Source organism: Balaenoptera acutorostrata, chromosome 13 (assembly GCF_949987535.1).
Source record: "Balaenoptera acutorostrata chromosome 13, mBalAcu1.1, whole genome shotgun sequence".
Lineage (NCBI taxonomy): Eukaryota > Metazoa > Chordata > Mammalia > Artiodactyla > Balaenopteridae > Balaenoptera > Balaenoptera acutorostrata.
In genome coordinates this window covers 60,108,101-60,130,302 of record NC_080076.1, presented here as the reverse complement: position 1 = coordinate 60,130,302, position 22,202 = coordinate 60,108,101, and the positions used below count along the sequence as shown (strand labels likewise).

The following is a 22,202-nucleotide window of genomic DNA, read 5'->3' as shown; positions in this document are numbered from 1 at the left end:
CTGGTTGTTTCGTGTATGAACCTTCCAAGTCCTTAAAGAGGTTTCCTCGAGTCCATCAGCCTTTTCTCTTGATCCTTCCCACATAAATTCTCTGCTTTCGGAGGCCAAGCCTCTCGGCTCCCACTCATGCCCTGTCACCATCCGCAATCGTGTTCTTCTTCCTGCGCGGGTGCCTTTGTTCCCATTCTTCCTGCCTCCTTTACTCCTGCTGCGTGTTCTCTTCTCCAAGGCTCATCTCTGTCTTGAAACTTTCCACAGCAGTTCAGCCCGTGTGAGCTTCTTTTTAAATTATTTGCTTTATTATTTTATTTTATTTTATTTTATTTATTCATTTATCTATGGCTGTGTTGGGTCTTCGTTTCTGTGCGAGGGCTTTCTCTAGTTGCGGCAAGCGGGGGCCACTCTTCATCGCGGTGCGCGGGCCTCTCATTATCGCGGCCTCTCTTGTTGCGGAGCACAGGCTCCAGACGCGCAGGCTCAGTAGCTGTGGCTCACGGGTCTAGTTGCTCCGCGGCATGTGGGATCCTCCCAGACCAGGGCTTGAACCCGTGTCCCCTGCATTGGCAGGCAGACTCTCAACCGCTGCGCCACCAGGGAAGCCCCCCGTGTGAGCTTCGTGACCTTAGAGATGGTGTTTTACACATCTGCGTACTTTTCACGTCTAGTTCAATGCCTGACACTTAGCCGGTACTTGACAAAGCGAATGGACGTTGAGCACCCGCGCGGTGCCAGGACTCTGCTGGGCCCTGGGGTGTGGATCGGATGAGAGCGAGGCCCCTTCCTTGTGCTTTGGGTCTGCTCCACGCTTTGTGTCTCCTTGAGCCTTTTTGATACTTGTTTTGCACACGTGCCTTATTTTCTCAAAAAGATTGGAGGCTGCCAAGGCGTGAGAAGCAGTTTTTATTATGCTTGCGTTTTTCCTTCACCGCTGTTCGCATTATAGTTCTCAGTGAATCGTAGTTGACTGATTCAGGTACATACGTTTGTTTTCCCATAACAGTCTCAATGTCTTTACCTGTAAAATGAATACAATATCCGAGGCTTAGGTTTTTGAACAGAGGTGTATAGATGCAGATAGATATAGATGTATGACTGGGCCTGGAACATAGAAGAAACTATTGAAATAGTAATTCCATATCTTTCTTCCATTTTTATAAAACTTGTTGATCTTAAAGTCTTGCAGTTGGACTGGTTCTAGCTGTGTCTGTAGCACACATCTTTGTACCAAACATAGAAATTTAGCCCTTTGTCTATTTATTCGGAACTAAGGTAAACCCCTTAATCAAGTGAGCAGTGATCAAAACACCGAGACACCCAGGGTCCTCGGGGTCTGTGGAGGACTGTGGTTGGACAGGAAGCCCCCGGCCGTCCGGACAGCCCCCTCCCACTCCATACTTCCCGCTGGACTCTGAGGGACCTCCAGCCAAGTGTGACGATCCTGGAGCTTTACAGTGGGAAAGGACTCGGAAGGTGATCTCGTCCGACTTCTACAACAGAGAAATAAGGATGTTAAAGTCAAGAGTTTAGTCCCTTATTGACACTGTCACTAGTGGCAGCCCCGAGCCCTCTGACCTCGGGTCACTGCTCTGCTCACCATCCCATCCCTCCTCCTCCCCCAGAGCGAGGTCGGAACAGAGCTGGTTTGTGGCGTTACAAATACCCGAACGGCACGTACCTCCCTGGATTCAGGATCCGGACCATAGCCGGATCATTTATTCATCATTTATCCATTGAACAAACCCTTAGAAAGGCACTGTTCCAAACTCCAGTGATACAGCAGTTAAGAAAACAGACTAAAATCCTTGTTCTTATTAAGCTTTCACTTAGTGGTAAGACAACCCACGCTGGTAAGTGGCGGGATGAGGATCCGAGCTCAGGCAGGACGGCTCGTCCCCGCAGCCCAGGCACTGAGCTCGTTCACTCCTGGCACTGACGTTTCTTCATCCAGCGGGTACGTGCAGAGCGTCTGCTGTGGCCCGGGGGTGCCTTAGGGGCCAGAGATCAGGAGGGGAACAACGACTCCCATCCCCGAGGGGAGCGTATTTTCAGGGAGAGGAGACAGAGGAGGGAAAACAAAGGTAAACCAAATGGAAGAGAGACTCACAGATGGTGGTAACTGACAAGGAGTGAAAGGGGACCTTGGTCTCAACAGTTACCCACCTTAAGTTGCTGGAGACCATAGGCAGATCCAGACCATTAAGACAAGTTAAAGGGTTCTGTGGACTGTTTTGCAAATTGAAACCGAAACCGGCCTGTCAAGATCAGCTCAGGGGTGTAGACGGAAGCTGTGATGCGATGAAAGGGCCTGGCCTCCTGGATTCCACTTGCCTCTGTGCCTCTGGTACCTTCATTGTAGTCTTGTGTTTCTAAACAAATTTATAGTCTTGCTAAAATGTGATAAAATAACCAATGTATGCCTTAAAAACATCTTTTAAAATATCCTTCTATGCTGATTTTCATGAGGCATTTTATGATTTATTGTGGATCTCTGGATTTCTGGAATCCTGCCTTGGCTCGGGCCCTTAGTAATTAAATGCTGAGAACAGTGTGTGCTGAAGTGTCCGTGGTTTCTTCCGTCAAGGAAATATTGGTGTTCCCAATCTCCAGAAAAACAAAACTTTGTTGCCTAAGCAACAGCGGGCATTTTTTCTCATCCACATACTTCATCTGGCTTTAAAATAATTATTTCCTATTTATTGTAAATAGTAAAGTTGTGACATTTAATGTCAGTTTTTTCTTATAACTAAAGCAATGCTTGTATATTATAGGAAAATTAGAAAATATAGATTAGTAAGAAAAAATAAAGGTTAAAAACATTATTAATACTCAGGTGTTTTCCTATCAAACAGCATAACTTGTAGGCTTATAAAAATATGATAAAATTCCCACTGCAATAATTCAGGTAATATAGAAGTTTTTAAGAATAATAATTTCTCACTCTCCACTCCTTAGCTCTAATGCTGCATCCCGAGGTTACTTGTGTGAATAGGTTTTCATGATCTTTTCTACGCTTTTTCTGTTTACGTATACATACAGATATGCAGATACACATTCACTCTTTTTTTTTAACATCTTTATTGGAGTATAATTGCTCTACAATGTTGTGTTAGTTTCTGCTGTATAACAAAGTGAATAAGCTATATGCGTACGTATATCCCCATATCCCCTCCCTCTTGTGTCTCCCTCCCACCCTCCCTATCCCACCCCTCTAGGTGGTCACAAAGCACAGAGCTGATCTCCCTGTGCTATGCGGCTGCTTCCCACTAGCTATCTATTTTACATTTGGTAGTGTATATATGTCCATGCCACTCTCTCACTTCGTCCCAGCTTACCCTTCCCCCTCCCCGTGTCTCCAAGTCCATTCTCTACATCTGTGTCTTTATTCCTGTCCTGACCCTAGGTTCTTCAGAACCATTTGTTTTTTAGATTCCATATATATGTGTTAGCATACGGTATTTGTTTTTCTCTGTCTGACTTACTTCACTCCGTATGACAGATTCTAGGTCCATCCACCTCACTACAAATAACTCAATTTCATTTCTTTTTACGGCTGTCACTCTTTTTTTTTTAATTACATTCATTTTTTGTTAATGTTTCTTTGAAGGTTAGCTTGTATCACTCTGGACAGCTTATAATATAACCATGTTGAACACGGAGGAAGGATGCTGTGTTCCTGAAAGTTTAACACAGGAGCAAACCTTTAAAGCACCCAGACATTCAACGCTGAGGCTTTAATAACGTACACACATATTTTATCCCAAGTTTATAACGGAGTTCTGAACAAGGCACCTGTAAATAAATCAGCATTTATGACCAGAAGAAAAATACTCTGGTCTTGGACTTTTATTTTTATATGGAAAAGTTATAAAGACCTAAGCAACTAAGTCTACCCACAAAGAAAAAACAAATTTGCCTTCTTCCTTATGGAAAACCATGTGAAAACATTAATTGTTGGCTCAAAGAAAGTCTGACAATAAAAGATACTAGCTTAAGAATATGTCTTATTTATTTGACAACCTGTCATGAATAATTTGCCATATCAACACAAGTGGATTCAATGCACTATTTTTAATAACTATCATATTCCGTAGTGTGGACGAACTTATTCAACTCATTCCCCTATTGACAGGTATTTAGTTTGTTTCCAGTATTTTTCCTCTTATAAATAATGCTGCAGTAAACATTTTCACATGTATGCATATCGTTTATTGATGCTTTATAATGCAGTATTTTTTTAAGTTTAATTACCTTTTATTGACAAACTAAACATATCGTATGAATTCTTCTTTCTGTTGGTGGAGTCTTGCAGGTCCTCAGTCCATTTGCTTTACTGTAAATAAGTTCACATTTACCCACGTCCTTACACACAAGAGCACATAGGTGTGGATGCACGTAGGAAGTGTGTGTGGTACTCGTAACCTGCCCGCAGCCTGCATCCCAGCTCGTCACCCTCTAGCCCCACCACTGATTCTTCTCACTCCCACCCTCCACGTGTCTGTGCCTTTGCAGGGTCCCTCTCTGCACTTCGCTCAGTAAAACTTGCTTCAAGGCCTGGTTCAAGCTCATGTCCTCCTGAAGGTGTTCTCTAACCTCTCGGACCTTTAAAGCAGAAAACCCCCTCTTACTTTGTGACTCCATCGTGGTTTCTTCATCTCCTCCTTGCGGCCCTTCTCTCAGTCTGCTCTGTGTGAAGGTACGCGGTGGACACACCTGTATCCTCAGATAGCTTATGTCTCTTGGTGACAGACACCACCTCGGCCGAGTGTGACACCTGCAGGTAGGAAAAGCTCAAAGAAATGTTGGCTGGACTTGGACAGTTTGTCTAAAAATAAAAAGCAGTCGGAGCCCAATGTTTGCTTTCCAAGTCCCATTATAAGTTATACCTAAATACAGTTGTTAGGGCAATTTTGGGAAAAAATAGCCATGTGAAACAATCACAGATTGTGTGTATATTTTTGGCCTCAGGGACCTTTTCCTTATAGAACAGGAGTCAGCAAACCTTTTCTGTAAAGGGCCAGATAGTGAGTACTTTAGGCTCTGCCGGCTGTAAGATCTCTGCTACAGTTGTTCAGCTTGACCGTTGTAGCATGAAAGCAGCCATACACAGTAAGTAAACCAATGAGCATAGCTGTGTTCTAATAAAACTTCATTTCTGAAAACAGGCTACGGCAGGATTTGCCTCGTGGACTGTAGTTTTCCAACGCATGTTCTAGAAGGTGTTTATTTACGTGTAGACTAACCTGAGTTAAATTCAAATTCTTGCTCTTTTACTTGCTGTGTGACTTTGGGCAAGCTACTTAACCTCTCTGTCTTTTTCAACTCACACATATATTACCTCCTTCGTGTTAGGCATCTGGTTCAGGCCTAGCATTTATTGAGCACAAAGCAGTAGCCACTGATTTGCCTCATTAAAAGCAGTGGAAGCATAGAAGGAGGGTCAGCGAACATGCAGCTCCTTTTTTCAAGGAAGTAGCGAAATCCTAAGGAAAAGGCAAGTCATTTGGAAAAACAACAGATAGTAAAGACCAACAGATAGTAAAGATAGTAAAAACAACGGGATGGCAGGGGCATGTCTCTCCAACACAAGCACTGATGGTCACGTGCACTCCTCTAAAATGAATCACAGACAGACAGACAGGTAGCTTGACACTTGCTGCAGCAACAGTGATTCTATTAACAAAAGGTTTTGAAGGTTGTTTAGCTATTATGACTACATAGAAGGTGGAGGCTGGGCTTTAAGAAGAATTGGTGAAATGATCAGAGCTGAGATTTTAGTGGTATTACCTTTTCAGCTAAAATACAAAGAAATATTAATCTTCAGCACATGACTGGCCTGATCACCTCCAGACATTTCTGACCATGTGCAGTAGATTCTCCCAAGGCCAGTGCTGCGGTGGCTTCTTTCACTGCCGTCAAGATAAAGCCCAAGTGCTTGAGAGCAGTGTGCCAGGCTTCCCCAGCTCTGCTCTAGCCAATTCCTTTAGCCCCACCTCTGGTCCTTCCTTTCCTCGCACAGTGCAGATGCTTCAGCCCCATCAGTTGACTGGCTTATTCGTGTCCCCAAATGCTCTCCCTTCCGTTTTGCTCATGCTTGGTCTGTGCCGCTCCTGCTTTCCTCCCACCCTCATTCCCTAGACCTTCGTGGCCCCATCGGTCACCCATGTCCCCATCCTTTCAGGACAGACCCGGCTGCATCCCCAGCCTCCTCCCGACCAACCTGCACAGAGCTGCACGCTCCCTCCAGCCCCCGGGAACACTACTGTCCTTCCCATTCTCTCCCCTACCTGTGTCAACATCTCCAGCTCCAGGCCGTCTGCAGACACTCAGGAAACCCTCCGTTCCTGCAAGATGATGCGTAGGATAGAAGGAAGCCTGGATTTGGAGTCTGTTGAGTTTGCACTCTGGCTCCACCACTGACTCACTGTGCCCCCAAGGTGGGCAAGTGGTTTAATATTTCTGAGCCTCAGTTTCTTGATTCCTAGCCTCTTGCACCTACCTTACAGAGTTTTTGTGAGAATGAAATGAGGTTAAATGAAATGAAGAACCTGGGAGTCCTTGGCAGGCACCTGCCTCACTCAGGAGATGTAACTGAATCTGAACAGTTTATAGCAGGGGTCCCCAACCCCCGGGCCAAGGACCAGTAGCCATCCGAGGCCTGTTAGGAACCAGGCCGCACGGCAGGAGGTGAGCAGCAGGGGAGCCGGTGAAGCTTCCTCTGCTGCTGCCCATCACTCCCTGTCACTCGCATTACTGCCTGAACCATCCCCAGCCCCGCCTCCTTCTCCACCCCCCACCCCCGCCGCAGTCCTTGGAAAAATTGTCTTCCATGAAACTGGTCCCTGGTGCCAAAAAGGTTGGGGAGCGCTGGTTTACAGCGTTTGACTTGGTGTATCTCCCTGGTGATGTAATAATTTTGAAAGCAAGAACTATTCCTAAATATATCTGTGATTGATTGCAGCACCTTGCATTTTATTTAAAAAGCCACTCAGTAAATTTATTTGATTTATTTTTAAATTGCTTTATAAAATCCTCGTCAAAGTTATGTAAGGCATACTGGCTTTTTTTTTTTTTTTTAATTTTCTAAGATAGAACTGCCATCTTCATCAGCATGTATTTGCAGAGGGATGCTTTCAGATGGTTTGAAAATCAACTCAAGTTTCATACAATTTGTAAAGTTTTGGGGAAAATACCTATTTGCCAAAAAGACGTAAGCAGAGCTGAAATTGTTCTTTTCTTTTCCAACTTATCCTTTGCAAAATGACTTTACTGTGCACATGTGCCTCTGACATCCCGTGTTGACCAGCTTTCTCCCCCAGAGGCTCGCTGCTTAGGGCTAAGCCCTCTTTCCACCATTAATGTTCTTTCCTACAAGAATGTAGATAAATCTTGATGAGATATATAAATAATTTTATAGTATATATTATATATATAATTAAACATATGGAATTAATAAAAATATTCCATATATTTTTATGCATGACCATGATGCATAAGAGTTTGTAGACTATGTTATAACATATTGTTTCACTGATTGTTCCAAGCAAACCCTGTAAGGCAAGTACCGTCTTGGTTTTGCAGGTTGGGAAGCTGAGGCTTCTAGAATTTAATTGCTCACGCTGGGCCTCAAACCCAGGGCACAGGGCCTAAGACACAGACCCAGGTTTTGTGTGGACTGGTCTCTGCTTGCACCACAGGAGATTAACTACCTGAGGCTGGTGTGCACCACAATGGCTGTGTAGGACCTTCTTTTAAGGTCCAAAGGTGGGATTTCAACAGAAATTCTTTCTCAGTTAATTGCTTTTTTGATTAAAAAACTCTTCATGGTTAAAAAGTATCTGATGAATAGAATGTGTTTTTATCATGACATCCACGTTTTTGGAACATACAGATAAAATTGCCTCCAATTATGTACCAGTCACTTAGGTTTCTATGTAAGATTTTAGTAACTGTTCCTCATCTAAAACAAAAACTGAAACAGTACTGGCATGCCTACCGTAACAGCTTGTCAGTGAAGATAAAATGAGAGAGCAGTTATCCGAGTGCAATCAGAAAATATATTTGCCAAGCAAGGTATTATCATTTTCATTAAAATCTTAAATACTGCAGATAAATTAATGAGCCATCTCAAGTTCTGTCTACCTAAAATTAATTACTAGGTAATTAGCAACACCGGAAAAGTTTCATTTTAGAAACTTCTGTATTCATTACAAACTATGAGCCTCAAGTTTTAATGAAGTTCTGTGATGAAAGAGTTACAGAATTAGTCCTCACTGTATTCTGGAGAATTTTAAAAGTTAATTAATTCTCTGACATTCAACATTGTAACTAAATTACTTTGTACAGTTGTTTGAGCACAATGTCTATAATCTTCTGATTAAAATAAGCACAGAAATCATCAGTAGCAATTATTATTTACCACCTACCACACCATCACCTACCATCCCTAATAGCGCCTCCTCAGAATCTGAAGAGGTTATTCTCCAGAGAGTTTTAGAAACTTTTTGCTATAATAGAACGGGGGGGTTGGGAGCTTTCAAGTTTCAGGTTTCAAACTTACAGTTTCTGAATAGAAGTGTATTTTTAAATCTTAAATTGAAGAAAAATTCTAACAAGGCTCTGTGCAGCAAAAATACCTGCTAATTCACTATTGTTTACCCTGTGATTTCTATTTAAATTTGTGCTGCTGTCATGATTTATCCCTACCTCACAGGATAATGAATCTAGGTTTTATTTCTGTTCTTTGCCCAGACTTGTACAGCAGGCAAAGTGTTTGAAAATCAAAGGAAAAGAAGATATTGACTTGGATATTCTCTTCAGAGGTAAAAACAAAAACACTAGCAAAAATGCAGACTCTGCTTTTTGTTGGGAAGAATGTCTTGTTTGTGTGTTTGGTTGGTGTTATCATTCCAGGAAGGAATGGGGGAAGGAACCTGCCAGGGGCCCAGACACTTGTGCTCTCCTCTCATCCCAACCCTGCTTCACTGCTCTGACCTTCATTTCCTCATTTTAAAAGTGAAAGACTCTATAATCTGCTCTGTGGTCCTCACTGATGACAAGACAAATCTAAACCTGTAGAAATAGCACGTCTCAGTGGTGGAATCTCTCTCTGCCATCTGCACAGGGCATAGAGGGAAACCAGAAGTGTCTCCTTGCGTTCTTATAAGTTGGGGGACTGCAGAATGTAATTCGTCAGCAAGACAGGCGAGAAGGTTATGGCAAACTTTAAGTGTTAAAAGCTAAGGGATTATTAGAGTATAGGGGAAAGAATTGCATGTTTTCACTTAATTATGTTTCTTTGCAATTAAGGCTCCGTATACACAGAATGTCATGTATAATTTTGAGGTTATACTATAGCAAGCTAAGGAATAAATTTCCTCTTGGGTGTTAATTTGGTGCAATGATTTTTCTTTGATCAGATAAAAATGTTGGTAAGTTGTGTTTTTATGTCTTCAGCAGTGTAGTTCTACATGTTTGTATCTTCCAGAACGTGGTAGGAGATCTGTTTATCTTCTAGAGGAAAAGAAAATTAGTGAGTTTTCTCCTGATTTGGCTAAAAGTTCAAGTTAGTACAATTTGGTTGCATTGCACTTCTTCTCCAATACAATTACCCATTCGACTTTTCTTAAGAGAAAAGGAGTGTGCTTTGCAGTCATTGAACAAAAGAGCTGTGACTTCTTTTCTTTTTTTTTTTTTTTAAGGGTTACAGCATCCTTTTTTTTTTTAATATATACTCTTGCAGCTGATTTTTTTTTCTTTTTTAAAATTTTATTTATTTATTTATATTTATTTATGACTGCGTTGGGTCTTCGTTTCTGTGCGAGGGCTTTCTCTAGTTGCGGCAAGTGGGGGCCACTCTTCATCGCGGTGCGCGGGCCTCTCACTATCGCGGCCTCTCTTGTTGCGGAGCACAGGCTCCAGACGCGCAGGCTCAGTAATTGTGGCTCACGGGCCCAGTTGCTCCGCGGCATGTGGGATCCTCCCAGACCAGGGCTCAAACCCGTGTCCCCTGCATTGGCAGGCAGACTCCCAACCACTGCGCCACCAAGGAAGCCCCTCTTTTTTTTTTTAATTGAAGTATAGTTGCTGTACAATATTATATAAGTTACCAGGGTAGAATATAGTGATTCACAATTTTTAAAGGTTACACTCCATTTATAGTTATTATAAAATATTGACTATATTTCCCGTGTTGTACAATATATACTTGTAGCTTATTTTATATCTAATAGTTTGTACCTCTTACTGCGCATCCCTATATTGCCCCTCCCCCCACTGGTAACCACTAGCTTGTTCTCTGTATCTGTGAGTCTGCTTCTTTTTTGTTATATTCACTAGTTCATTGTATTTTTTAGATTCCACATATAAGTGATATCATACGACATTTGTCTTTCTCTGTCTGACTTATTTCACTTAGCATAATGCCTTCCAAGTCCATCCATGTTGCTGCAAATGGCAAAACTGTGTTCTTTTTTTATGGCTGAGTAATATTCCGTTGTGTATATACACCACATCTTCTTTATCCATTCATCTGTTGATGGACACTTAGGTTGCTTCCATATCTTGGCTATAGTAAATAATGCTGCTGTGAACATTGGGGTGCATATATCTTTTTGAATTAGTGTTTTTATTTTTTTCTAATATATACTGAGGTGTGGAATTACTGGGTCATATGGTAGTTCTATTTTTAGTTTTTTGAGAACCCTCTATACTGTTTTCCACAGTGGCTGCACCAATTTACATTCCCACCACCAGTGTAGGAGGGTCCATAAGGGCTGTGGATTCTGTGGGCTGATCTCAGGCAGGGCCAAGCCCCTCTCATAACTGGAAGAACACTTGATTTTATCTCATCCACAAAGCGGGGAGGAATCTTTTCCTCAGAAAAGGGAGGGAAGTTAAGTTACTCTGTTTGGATTGTGCATCTATATGTGTCTCCCTAGCCAGAAGAATTTCTACATAATAAACTAGATAGGAACATCTCTTTAAATAAAATGAAATAAATAACTGATATTTTGGAAGCTGCTCTATACAAATGTTCTAATCCATTTTACCAGCCTTCATTCTGTAAACAACATGTTTGGAACTGCATGAAGAGCCCTAAAAAAACGTCAGTGTCTCAATTCATATTTTGACACTTTTGAAAGTATCTCCACAGCGTAATTATGTATACGTTCCTGTTAAAACAAATACACAGTCAGTTTAGTAGTTCACATAGTAAAATACTAATGAGGGTCATCCTTATAAATATAGAAAATATCCCTAGCAAAATGCAACTGCATAATGTGAAAGATGAAATCCATCTTGTTTAGTAAGCACCTGTGCTTTTCTGTGTAGTTTATAAAACGTTCATAACCACATGTGTTTATTTATTAGTGCATTTACCATGCTTATTAATTTAAACATTTGATTTCCTCCCAGAGAAGGCCTGTGTTCACAGACCCGGGACATTAATGACAAGGAGCCCCTGCCTGGGGCAGAGCGCGTGCTGCCAGGGCCACTGTGCTTCTTGTTGAGAAGATGCCTTCAGGGGTCCATCCGAGCAGGATTTATTTAGCACCTGCTCTCTGTCTAGCCTTTTGTCACCCAAAGTGGTTCTTCCTCATATTGATCTAACCCTTGTTATTATAATTAAGCTCATTTTCTCTGGTTCTAACCTGGATGAGACAAAATAATGAGAATAAATATGTTGCTACCGTGACACTAAGTGATTAATATTTCCCTGTTATTTTCTGTAAGCCTATAAATCTGAGTATAATTTCTAAATCCTTACCTTTGTTTTTTGTTTCTTCGGTCTGGCCATAGATTTGAATAAACACATTCTTTAATTCATTAGGAATTCTTTTCCTTTTTGTTTTTTTTTTAACGAAAATGAGTTAAAATCTGTTCCTCATTTCTCCCGTGAGGGAAGATAGTATACCTTTGAGTTTTAGAGATTGTCTGCACATGTGTACACGAGCACATATAGCTTCTCCTCTTCATATCTTTGGCATGTTTTCAATATTTACTCGGAAACATCTTCATTTTCTAAATCATTTTATTCACAGTTGATATGCTTGGCAGATATAATGGAAAGTATTTTAAAGGCCATCATTATTTTCCAGAATACTTCTTAGAGATTCAACATTTTTCCTTTTCCAAAGAATTAGATCAGATGATAGAAACATTTAGTTTATAATGATGTAAATTGGTTGAGGAAAGCATGATTGTCTTGAAGGATGTTTGGTAATAAAATTAACAGAAGTAAATAGGAGTCTGTCTTAACTCATCTGAAGGTTTGCAGGGAAGCTTATTGGGTGTTACACCTGAGATGTGGCAGGTGGTAATTAGCCTTTGTGCCCTTTGCTAAGTAAATAAGGCATGAGCACAGAGCGACTCCAAACATGTCCCTTCTCTGGAATGGAATTGGCTTCTGCGCAGTGGCCTGTCAGGTTTTTCCCTCTGCTCTGGACTGTTCCGCTAAGAACTGCGTTAAATCTGCTCCTCTGAAAACAAGTTTGAGTGAGGCTATGAAAGCGCGTTTCCTTGAGTCCAAGAGACCTGCTCACCCACGCGATCTGCCCCCCTGCCCCTCAGAGACCCCTGGACCAGAGCACCCGCCCGAACCTCACTACTGGACCACAGGCAGACGTCCTGCAGGGCCACCATGCTGTCCCACCCTAGGGGCAGCTTTGGTCTTGTGGAGTGTTCAGCTGGGAAACTGGGGGGGTTTCTTACTATTGATTATTTTTGGCCCCAAATGTGTAACGAATGTTCACTTTTTTAAAAACCCCGAAATTTCACAAAGCAAACAATATGAGATAAACATTGTTAATAAATCCTTCATAGATTTATTTTAGATGTAACAATTCACCTTGTTGTTTTCTTTACCAGTATAGAATCATAGTGTATTTGGTGATCTTTATTTACACTTGCTGATGCATCATGACTGTCTTCCTAAGTCAGTGCACATACATCTGCTAGGTTCTTTTTTTTTTTTTCCTAAGTAAAAATTGTACCCACGTCCACAAGAGATCACATCCACTTAATCTTGGGTCAAGAAAAGAAGCTGATGGAAGCTCACCTTATTCCATGCAGTTACCACCTCCTGCCATGGTCACACTTCTGATTTCTGTCACTATCAGTTACTTTTTCCTGATTTTGAACGTTTTATAAATGTAATCACACAGTATGTGCTCTTTCATGTCTGACTTTTGCTAGCATGATGTTTGTAAGATCCATCCAAATCATGGTTTGTGTATACTCATTACTGCATGTTGTTCAATTTTATGGTGATAACCACAATTTATTTATTTTAGTGCTGGTTGTTTTCAGTTTTGCTCTCTTACCAATGGTACCACTAGGAACATTCTCGTATGTGATTTGGTGGATATGTGTATGCATTTCCGTAGGGCACATACCTAATAATGGTCCTCCTGGGTAACTGGGTTTGTATAAGTTCACCTTCAGGAGCTGGTGTCAAATATTTTTACAAATCGGTTGTCCCAGTACGTTCCTCGCAGCACAGCGTGGAAATTGCAAGTACTCGCCATCCCTGCCATCCCTGCCGGCAGTTAGTTTTTGTCAGTCACTTTAATTTTAGCCATTCTTTTGGGTCTGCGGTATTATTTAATTATGCTTCTAATTTCACATTTCCCTGAAGCCTAATGAACTTGAACACATTTTCATGTTTGTTGGCTATTTGAACATTCTCTTTTGTGAAATACATCTTTTAGGTTGTATTGTTCTTATTGAAATGCAGTAGTTCTTTGTATTTGTACATGAGTCCGTTGTTGGATAGATGTGTTGCAGATTTCTTCTCCAGCCTGTGATCTGCCTTTCACTCTCAGTGGTGCCTTGTGAGGAATAGAAATTCCACATTTCGATACCGTCCATCAGTCCTTTCTATTGTGGTTGGCACTTCAGTGTCATGTTTAAAACATTTGCCTGTTGCACGGTCATTACTGTGTTCTGTTATTCTTTGTTCTAGAATCATTGTTTTTCTTTCACATTTATATCTACAGTGCACCTGGACATTATTTTTTATACCTGATAAAGCATAGGCATCAAGATTTACTATTTATGTGAATATTCAGTTGACCCAGCATCATTAATTTTTTTAAAAACCCTTCCTTTCCCCTACTGTTCATCATAAATCAAGTGACCAACACTGTCCTGTGCTTCAGTGTATCTCTTGTAAGTGGCGTGTGATATTTACTTTGACATTCAGTCTGATGATAGTAGTCTTTTTATTAGAGTATTTAATACATTTGTAATGTTACTGCTGTTAAGTTGGGTTTATAGCCATCATTTTAATGATTGTTTTTTATCTTTCTCAACAGTTTTGTGTTCTTGCTTTTTTATATTTTATATATTTTTTTGCTTTTTTATATTTTATATTTAATTTTTATACAGTAAGTCCCCTACGTACAAACAAGTTCCGTTCTGAGAGCACATTCATAAGTCCGATTTGTTCATAAGCCCAACAAAGTTAGCCTAGGTGCCCAACTAACACAATCAGTTATATAATGGTATTATACTGTAGTAGGTTTATAATACTTTTCACACAAACAATACATAAAAAAACAAATATAAAAAATAAAGAAAATGTTTTTAATCTTACAGTACAATACCTTGAAAAGTACGGTAGTACAGTACAACAGCTGGCATACAGGGGCTGGCATCGAGTGAACAGGCAAGAAGAGTTACTGACTGGAGGAGGGAGAGGAGGTGGGAGATGGTAGAGCTGAAGTATCAGATCGTCGGCAATAGGAGACAGAGGGCAAGCTGCAATTTCACTCACGCCTGATGTTGATGGCACAGGTTCTGGTTCCTTGCTGGATTCAATTCTATCTACCCTCTTGAAAAAATGATCCAGTGACGTCTGGGTAGTAGCTCTTTTTTTCTCATCATAGATGACATGGTAGCACTGGATTGCATTCTGAACGGCTGCTGCAACCTTCGTGTACCATTCTACATTCGGGTCTTGTGCCTCAAAAACTAACAGTGCCTCCTCAAATAAAGAAAATCCCCTTGCCATTTCCTGCATCGTGAATCTCTTCAGTTCTTCAGTTACTTCTTCTTCCTGTTCCTCCTTTCTCTGGGCCTCCAATTCCGTAAGCGCTTCGTGTTGCACGGCAAGGAGTTCAGTGAAGTCGTCCTCTTGTTGATCTCGCTCCAGCTTCTCACTGAGGGTCACTAAGTAGCTGAAGACCTCTTTGGACTCCTCATCCACTTTCTCAAATACACAGAAATCATGAACAAACTGCAGGCAAAGTTTCTTCCAAACCCCTTTCATGGTGACAGCCATAACCTCACGCCAAGCAAAGTCAATGTTTTTTTGGCCTGTAGATGTTACAGTCCTTCCAAAATTGTTGCAAGGTTGTCCCTGATTCGTCACTCGCCTTTACTGCCTGACAAAAAGTGTGACGTAAATAATATTGCTTGAAAGTCTCTATAACTCACTGGTCCATAGGTTGGATGAGCGACGTAGTATTCAATGGCAGATGCACTACTTTGACGTTGGGATCAAAGTCGTCCATGAATGGGGGTGGCCCAGAGCATTGTCAAGTGACCAAAGAATGTTGAATGGGACGTCCTTCTCCAAGCAGTATTTCTCTACCTTCGGGATAAAGTGGTGGAAAAACCAGTCCTGGAAAATGGCCTATGTAACCCAGGCTTTGGGGTTAGTCTTCCACACAACGGGAAGAGAGCCCCTGGCTATGTTTTTAAGGGCTCTTGGGTTCTCTGAATGATAAATAAGAGAGAGTTCAGCTTCGTATCGCAGGAAGGATTGCCACCAAACAACAGAGTTAGCCTATCCTTTGCTGCTTTATAGCCTGGCATCAACTTTCCCTCCTTACTGATGTAACTTCCGTCTGGCATCCTCTTCCAAAACAGTCCTGTCTCATCCACGTTAAAAACCTGCTCAGATAAATATGCACCTTCTTCAGTAGTTTCTTGAAGCGTTTCAGGAAGTTCCTGGGCAGCTACCATATCTACACTCGCTGCCTCACCACTTACTTTTACATTGTGAAGGTTGGTTCTAGCCTTGGACCGATGAAACCAGCCATGGCTGGCATTAAAAGATGCGCCCTCTGATTCTTCACCGTGTTTCTTCTTCAAGTCTTCATGAAGGCTTTTAGCTTTCTCTTGAATCAGCATTAAGCTGAGCAGGACTCAGCGCTGATGCTGATCCTGCATCCACACACTGAGACGTTTCTCCATCTCCTCCATCACTTTTCCACGCTTCTTCGATATTATCAGCACAGCAGAATTCACATGTTCCATGATCTTGTCCTTGTTCTTCAGAATCCTGCTGATGGTTGAATGTTATAAGAATGAACAACGTCCTCCGTCTTTTCGCCTTGCTCCACTCTCTCAATTATTGTCACTTTTGTCTCCATTGTTCTCACTTGGAGCTTCTTAGCAGTACCAGCTACATCACCACTGCTTTTATGCTTGCTTCCAGACATCCTGGGCTTGAAAAAAAGATACTGTACTACTGTACTCTATACAGTACTGTACAGTAAAGTACACAGAAGCACAACCACTTGTAGAGGATGCATGCACATGACAATGTACGCCAGACACGTGAACTAACTTACGTGACTGGACGTGCGAACGCATGTTTGCATCTTTGAAAGTTCGCAACTGGAAGGCTCATATGTAGGGGACTTACTGTACTTCTTGCTTTATTTTTTATTAACCAAGAATTTATTTTATTATACCATTTTTCCTATATTAGCTTGTTGGTTATGCACTTTTAATATTTTTAGTAGACGGTCTAGCTAGTAAAATACACATCTTTGTGTAGGATCATTTTTCCTCTGTCTGAAAAACTCTCTTGCATTCCTTTTAGCGTGTCTTCTAGCTATGTTTTTTAAAAAGTAAGTTTTTCTTGTCCAGAAATGTTTTTGTTTTGCCTAAACTTTTGAATAATATTTTTGCTGGTTATGTAATTTTGCATTGATAGTTGATTTTTTTTTTAGGCTTTATAGATAACATACCATTGTCTTCTGACCCCCATGGTTTCCCTCTAGAAGTCTGCTGTAGCTTCAGTATGTCTCCTTTGAGGGAAGTGTGTCTTAGAGCATATCTTAGTTTGTCTGGCTGCTTATAAGATGTTTCTGTTGTCTTTGATTTTCAGCAGTTTTATTATGAAGTGTACTTCTCTCTCTGTCTTTTGGGGATTCATAGTGCTTCTTAAGTCTGTGAGTATATGTCTCCCATTACTTTGAAAAATTTCTTAACCATTATCTCTTCAAATGTTGCTTATGCTCCATTCTCTCCCTTCTCCTTTTTGAGACTCTATCTACACATTTTAGACTTTTTCTTGTTCATATGGGTGCTATGCTATTTTCTGTATTTCCTTCCTTTTTAAACTATGTGCTTCAGCTTGGATTTTTTTTTTACTGAACTTTCTTCAAAATCACTAATGCTATCTTCAGCTGCCTCCGAACTGCTATTACACCCATCCAATGAACTTTTAATTAACTCTCTATATATTTCAGTTCTGGAATTTCCATATACATTATTTTTAAAATAATTTTAGTTATTTAGTAAAATTCTCTCTTTTGCCCTCTAACTTCTTAAACACATCAGTTGCAGTTATTAATTCTGTGCCCTATAATATCAGTATCTGAATCACCTGTAGGCTTGCTTTCCTTGTCATTCTTTGTAGGAAAGTTGTTCTACTAAAGCTATTCCATCATAATTTGGAGTGGAATTCCTACCATATCTTTGCTTAATGGTCACAAAGAATTTCACTGGGTGATTCTACCATAATGTATTTAATCAAATGCTCATTCATGAACATTTTTATTATTTTCAGTCTTTACATTTAAAACAAAGACATGGTAAATTCTTGTACCATCATATGTGGGCATTTGTGGGAGTATTTGTATAGGATTAATATCTGAATGTGAAATTATTTGATCAAAAAGTACACACATTATAAATTATGAGTTTTATTTCAGCCTGGCTTTTAAGTGTCTGTAGCTATACACTCTTAATAATGTGTGAGAGTAATTACTTCACTCTAACCTTGCAAACAATGACTATTTCACCTCTTTTACCTTACCAATTGATAGAAGAAAAATATCATACTTTTAAGCATTTTTCTGTAATAATGAAGTTTCTTATTTTTCCATGTCAGTCATGTTTTTTGTTAATTGCTTATCCTGTCCTTTGTCCTTTTTTTTTTTTAAACATCTTTATTGAAGTATAATTGCCTTACAATGGTGTGTTAGTTTCTGCTTTATAACAAAGTGAATCAGTTTTACATATACATATGTCCCCATATCTCTTCCCTCTTGCATCTCCCTCCCTCCCACCCTCCCCCCATTTTTTTAATTGCTTATGTTGTTACTATAGATTTGAAGTTGGCTTAATTTATTATGGATGCCAATTCACTCTGTTACATATCTTACCAGTAATTTTTGTACGTGCTCCCACCTTGTATACTTTTTCTTTTCATTTCTTAACTAAAAATAAGTTTTCATGTCATCTAATTTATTGGGGGTTTTCTTTCATGGTTTATAGCTTTTATTTCATTCTTATTTCAACATCAAAGTCATACAACTGTTTACTCATGTATTATGTTAGGAAAGCTATGGCCTCTTATTTTTAACATTTAAATCTGTACTCTGCATTGAATTGGTTTTGATGAGGATTAAGGTAATATACCAGATTATTGTTGTTTTTCTGAATTATTTCAATATCATTTAAAAAACAGGGGCTTCCCTGGTGGCGCAGTGGTTGAGAATCTGCCTGCCAATGCAGGGGACACGGGTTCGAGCCCTGGTCCGGGAAGATCCCACATGCCATGGAGCAACTAGGCCCGTGAGCCACAATTACTGAGCCTGCGCGTCTGGAGCCTGTGCTCCGCAACAAGAGAGGCCGCGATAATGAGAGGCCCACACACCGCAATGAAGAGTGGCCCCCACTTGCCGCAACTAGAGAAAGCCCTCGCACAGAAACGAAGACCCAACACAGCCATAAATAATAACTAAATAACTAAATAAATAAACCCAAAAAAAAGTTTAAAAAAAAAAACAATCCATCTTTTTTCATACTCATTTGAATACAATCTTCATATAGGAAATTCTATTGTATACTTGAAATGTAAAAGCTCTGTCATCGGTGATATTACGTATGTGTGTCCAAGACTGTCTTCATGCACAGAACTGTGGGTGCTGCCTTGTTCTAGAGGAATCCGAACCCAGTGGAAGAAAGTCAGTGCTGAGGTATCACCAGAAAGTCAGAGTCAAGAGCGACTGAGGAAAATAAGAGCAATCAGATAAATATCATCAAACTACTGGGAAGAAGAAAAACCACAACTGGGGAACCAAAGAATGAAGACAAGAAAGGCTTAAGCAGTATATCAGGAAGCCACAACTTGCGGGCCTCCTGCATAGGTTAAAAAGGCACAAATATTCTTGGACATCTTTTCATTTCACTTAGTACTCTACTCAGATTTACAAAACTCACTGGTTTTTTACACACACATTAAAAGCCTTCTGGGCAGCCTCTGTGCTTCTGTTTACCAGGAATTTTTAATTAACAGGATTAGGCTGCAAGTCTGTGCAAAGGGCTGGAGTTAGTGCTACCAGTTTTGTGGTAAGCACAGAAGTTGTTGTTTCTGTGCATGCTTTAAAGATCTTTAACCACCACTGAATGAATAAATTGTTGCTGCTCACCGTGGAGCATGCATGGGAGTTGCCTGTGAGAGAAGGAGTTTATTGGCAAGTTGGTCCCTGTATCTGCTCTGGGTTTTTGGTTTGGAGCTTTGTGGTTTGTTTGCTTGTTTTTCCTTGAGACTCATGTTTGAAATTAGTGTTTGTCTGTCCAAGGCATCTGTCTTACTCTGTGTGGTGTGACTCCTCAGACAGGCACTGACCCCAGTAGCAGTTCCACAGGTGATGATTGCCCAGCTCTTGGAAGTGCCCCATGATCCCCAACAATGAATCTCATGCTCACTACATGATTCCTTCAGTAGGTTAGAGTCTATTACTAATATCTCCTTGAAATTTGGTGAAAACATATTCTGCCATTTTCAGTTTATGTGGTAAAGGATAAATAGAAACATAGAAAATGATCAGTGATCACACTATGTATTATATTATTTAGTAAAATGACCTACTTATACTATGAGCTATATGCATACTGAATTGTAAGGGCCTTCTTGGGGTTCATGCCCTAAGGACTTGCTGTCACAGGGAACTGAAGACAGAAATGACTCTGTAAAGCCTCCTTACTGACATCGTCCATGGGAATGATCACACTGAAAAAGCAGATTGTTGGCTTCAGCTCTGACCTATAAAGAGTTTGTAAGTTATCACTTCCAACTTCACAACAAGAAAAAAGCTGAACAAACTGAATATCAACTACTCTTCTTAGATCCATCAGAGAATTGAGGTCCTGCCCTCAAGGGAAACTACTTTACCAGTGGCTTATAGGTCCTTGAGGAAAGGCAATTAGACAACTCCAATCCCGTCTAGCCATATGTCTCACATCAGAGAAGGAAACAAAAGCCAAGAAGCTCTTTTAAAGGCCACAGTCCAGGTACTCAAGCCCATTAAAAAAGTGGTTTTAATCACAAGACTCTAGAATACTTCCCCCCACATACCTTGACATTAATAGGGCTTCATTATAATAACTTTATATTACAACAGAGAACTGTAAGACACAGACTCCGTTTAAGAAGGAGTTTCTATGGAAACCCAGACAACAGGGAAAGGAAAAAGGACACTAGAAGAAATTGAAGCCTCTGACACCTATAGGTAGATCAAACACAGCCTAATTCCCAGCTGTATTAACATAAAATCTCACACCAGAGATCTTTTACCTAAGTTCCTATTATCTGATACGTCATGCCTGGCTTTCAACCAAAAATTACAAAGCATGCTAAGAGGCAAAACAAAACAACACAAAACACACAGACTAAAGAGATAAAGCAAGCATCAGAACCAGTCTCAGATATGGCAGATATTTTGGAATAATCAGACTGGAATCTATGATGTAGTTATATAATTATATAACTATGATATGTATGGTAAGAACTAGGCAAGAATAGCTGGGTACTATAAGCAGAGAATGGGAACTCTAAAAAAGAATCAGCAGGAAATGCTAGAAATCAAAAATACTGTAGGAGAAATGAAGAATGGCTTTGATAGGCTCATCAGCAGATTTGATAAGACCAAAGAAAGGATCAGCAAGCTTGAAAACAGGTGAATAGAACTTCTCAAAACGAAAAACAAAGAGAAAAGGAATTAAAAAGATGCTTCAGAATATCCAAGAACGGTGAGGCAATTGCAAAGGGTGTAGCATATATGTAATGGGAGTACCAGAATAAAGATAAAAAGGAGCAGAAGAAATATTTGACATAATAATGGCTGAGAATTTTCCACAATTAGTGACAGACACCAAAGCACAGATCCAGGAAGCACAAAAAACACTAAGTAGGAAAAATACCCAAAATTCTACACCTAGTATATCATATTCAAACTATGAATAAAGTCAAAGACAGAAAAGATCTTGAAAGAAGGCAAAGAAAAAAACACCCTACCTATAGAGGGGCAATGATAAGAATTACATTGGACTTTCTTCAGAAACCATCCAAGCAAAAAGAGAGTGGAGTGAAACATTAAGTATTGAAAGAAAACACCGCAACCAACAATTCTGTTCACCATGAAATTATCCTTCAAAAGTGAGGGAGGAATGAAGACTTTCTCAGACAGACAAAAAGTGAGGGAATTTGTCACCAGTAGACCTGCCTTGCAAGAAAAGTTAAAAGAAGTTCTTTGGAGAGAAAGTAAATTATGTAGGTAGGAAACTCAGACCTGTATAAAGAAAGAGCATTAGAGAAGGAACAAAGTGGAGGTAAGATAAAATCTCCTGTTTTTCATATTCTTAATTGCTCTAGTAGACGACAGTTTGTTCAAGTGCTTTTCAAAATAATAATAACAATGTATTGGATGATTACAGCTTACGCGTAGGTGAAACGGTTGACAGCAATATTATAGGGACGGGATGGAAGATTTGGGAATACTCCGTCACAAGGTGCTTGTTGCTGCTCATGAAGCATTATATGTGGTGTTATTGGAAAGAGGATTGAAGAAGTTGTAAATACATATGGCAAACTCCAGTGCAACCACCATAAAAATGTAAAAGGAAGTATAATTGATATGCTAAAGAGGAGAGGAAATCAAATCATAAAAAATGCTCAA

General features: G+C 40.2%; 1 protein-coding gene across 1 annotated transcript in view; it reads left to right on the top strand.

Annotated features, from left to right (window-relative positions):
* L3MBTL4 (L3MBTL histone methyl-lysine binding protein 4) overlaps positions 1-22,202 on the top strand; it is a 308,033-nt gene that overhangs the window by 213,451 nt on the left and 72,380 nt on the right. The window contains exon 15 of the mRNA XM_028162388.2: positions 8,749-8,819. Within this exon, the coding sequence (XP_028018189.2) occupies positions 8,749-8,819 (71 nt within the window). The remainder of the gene's footprint in view (positions 1-8,748; positions 8,820-22,202) is intronic.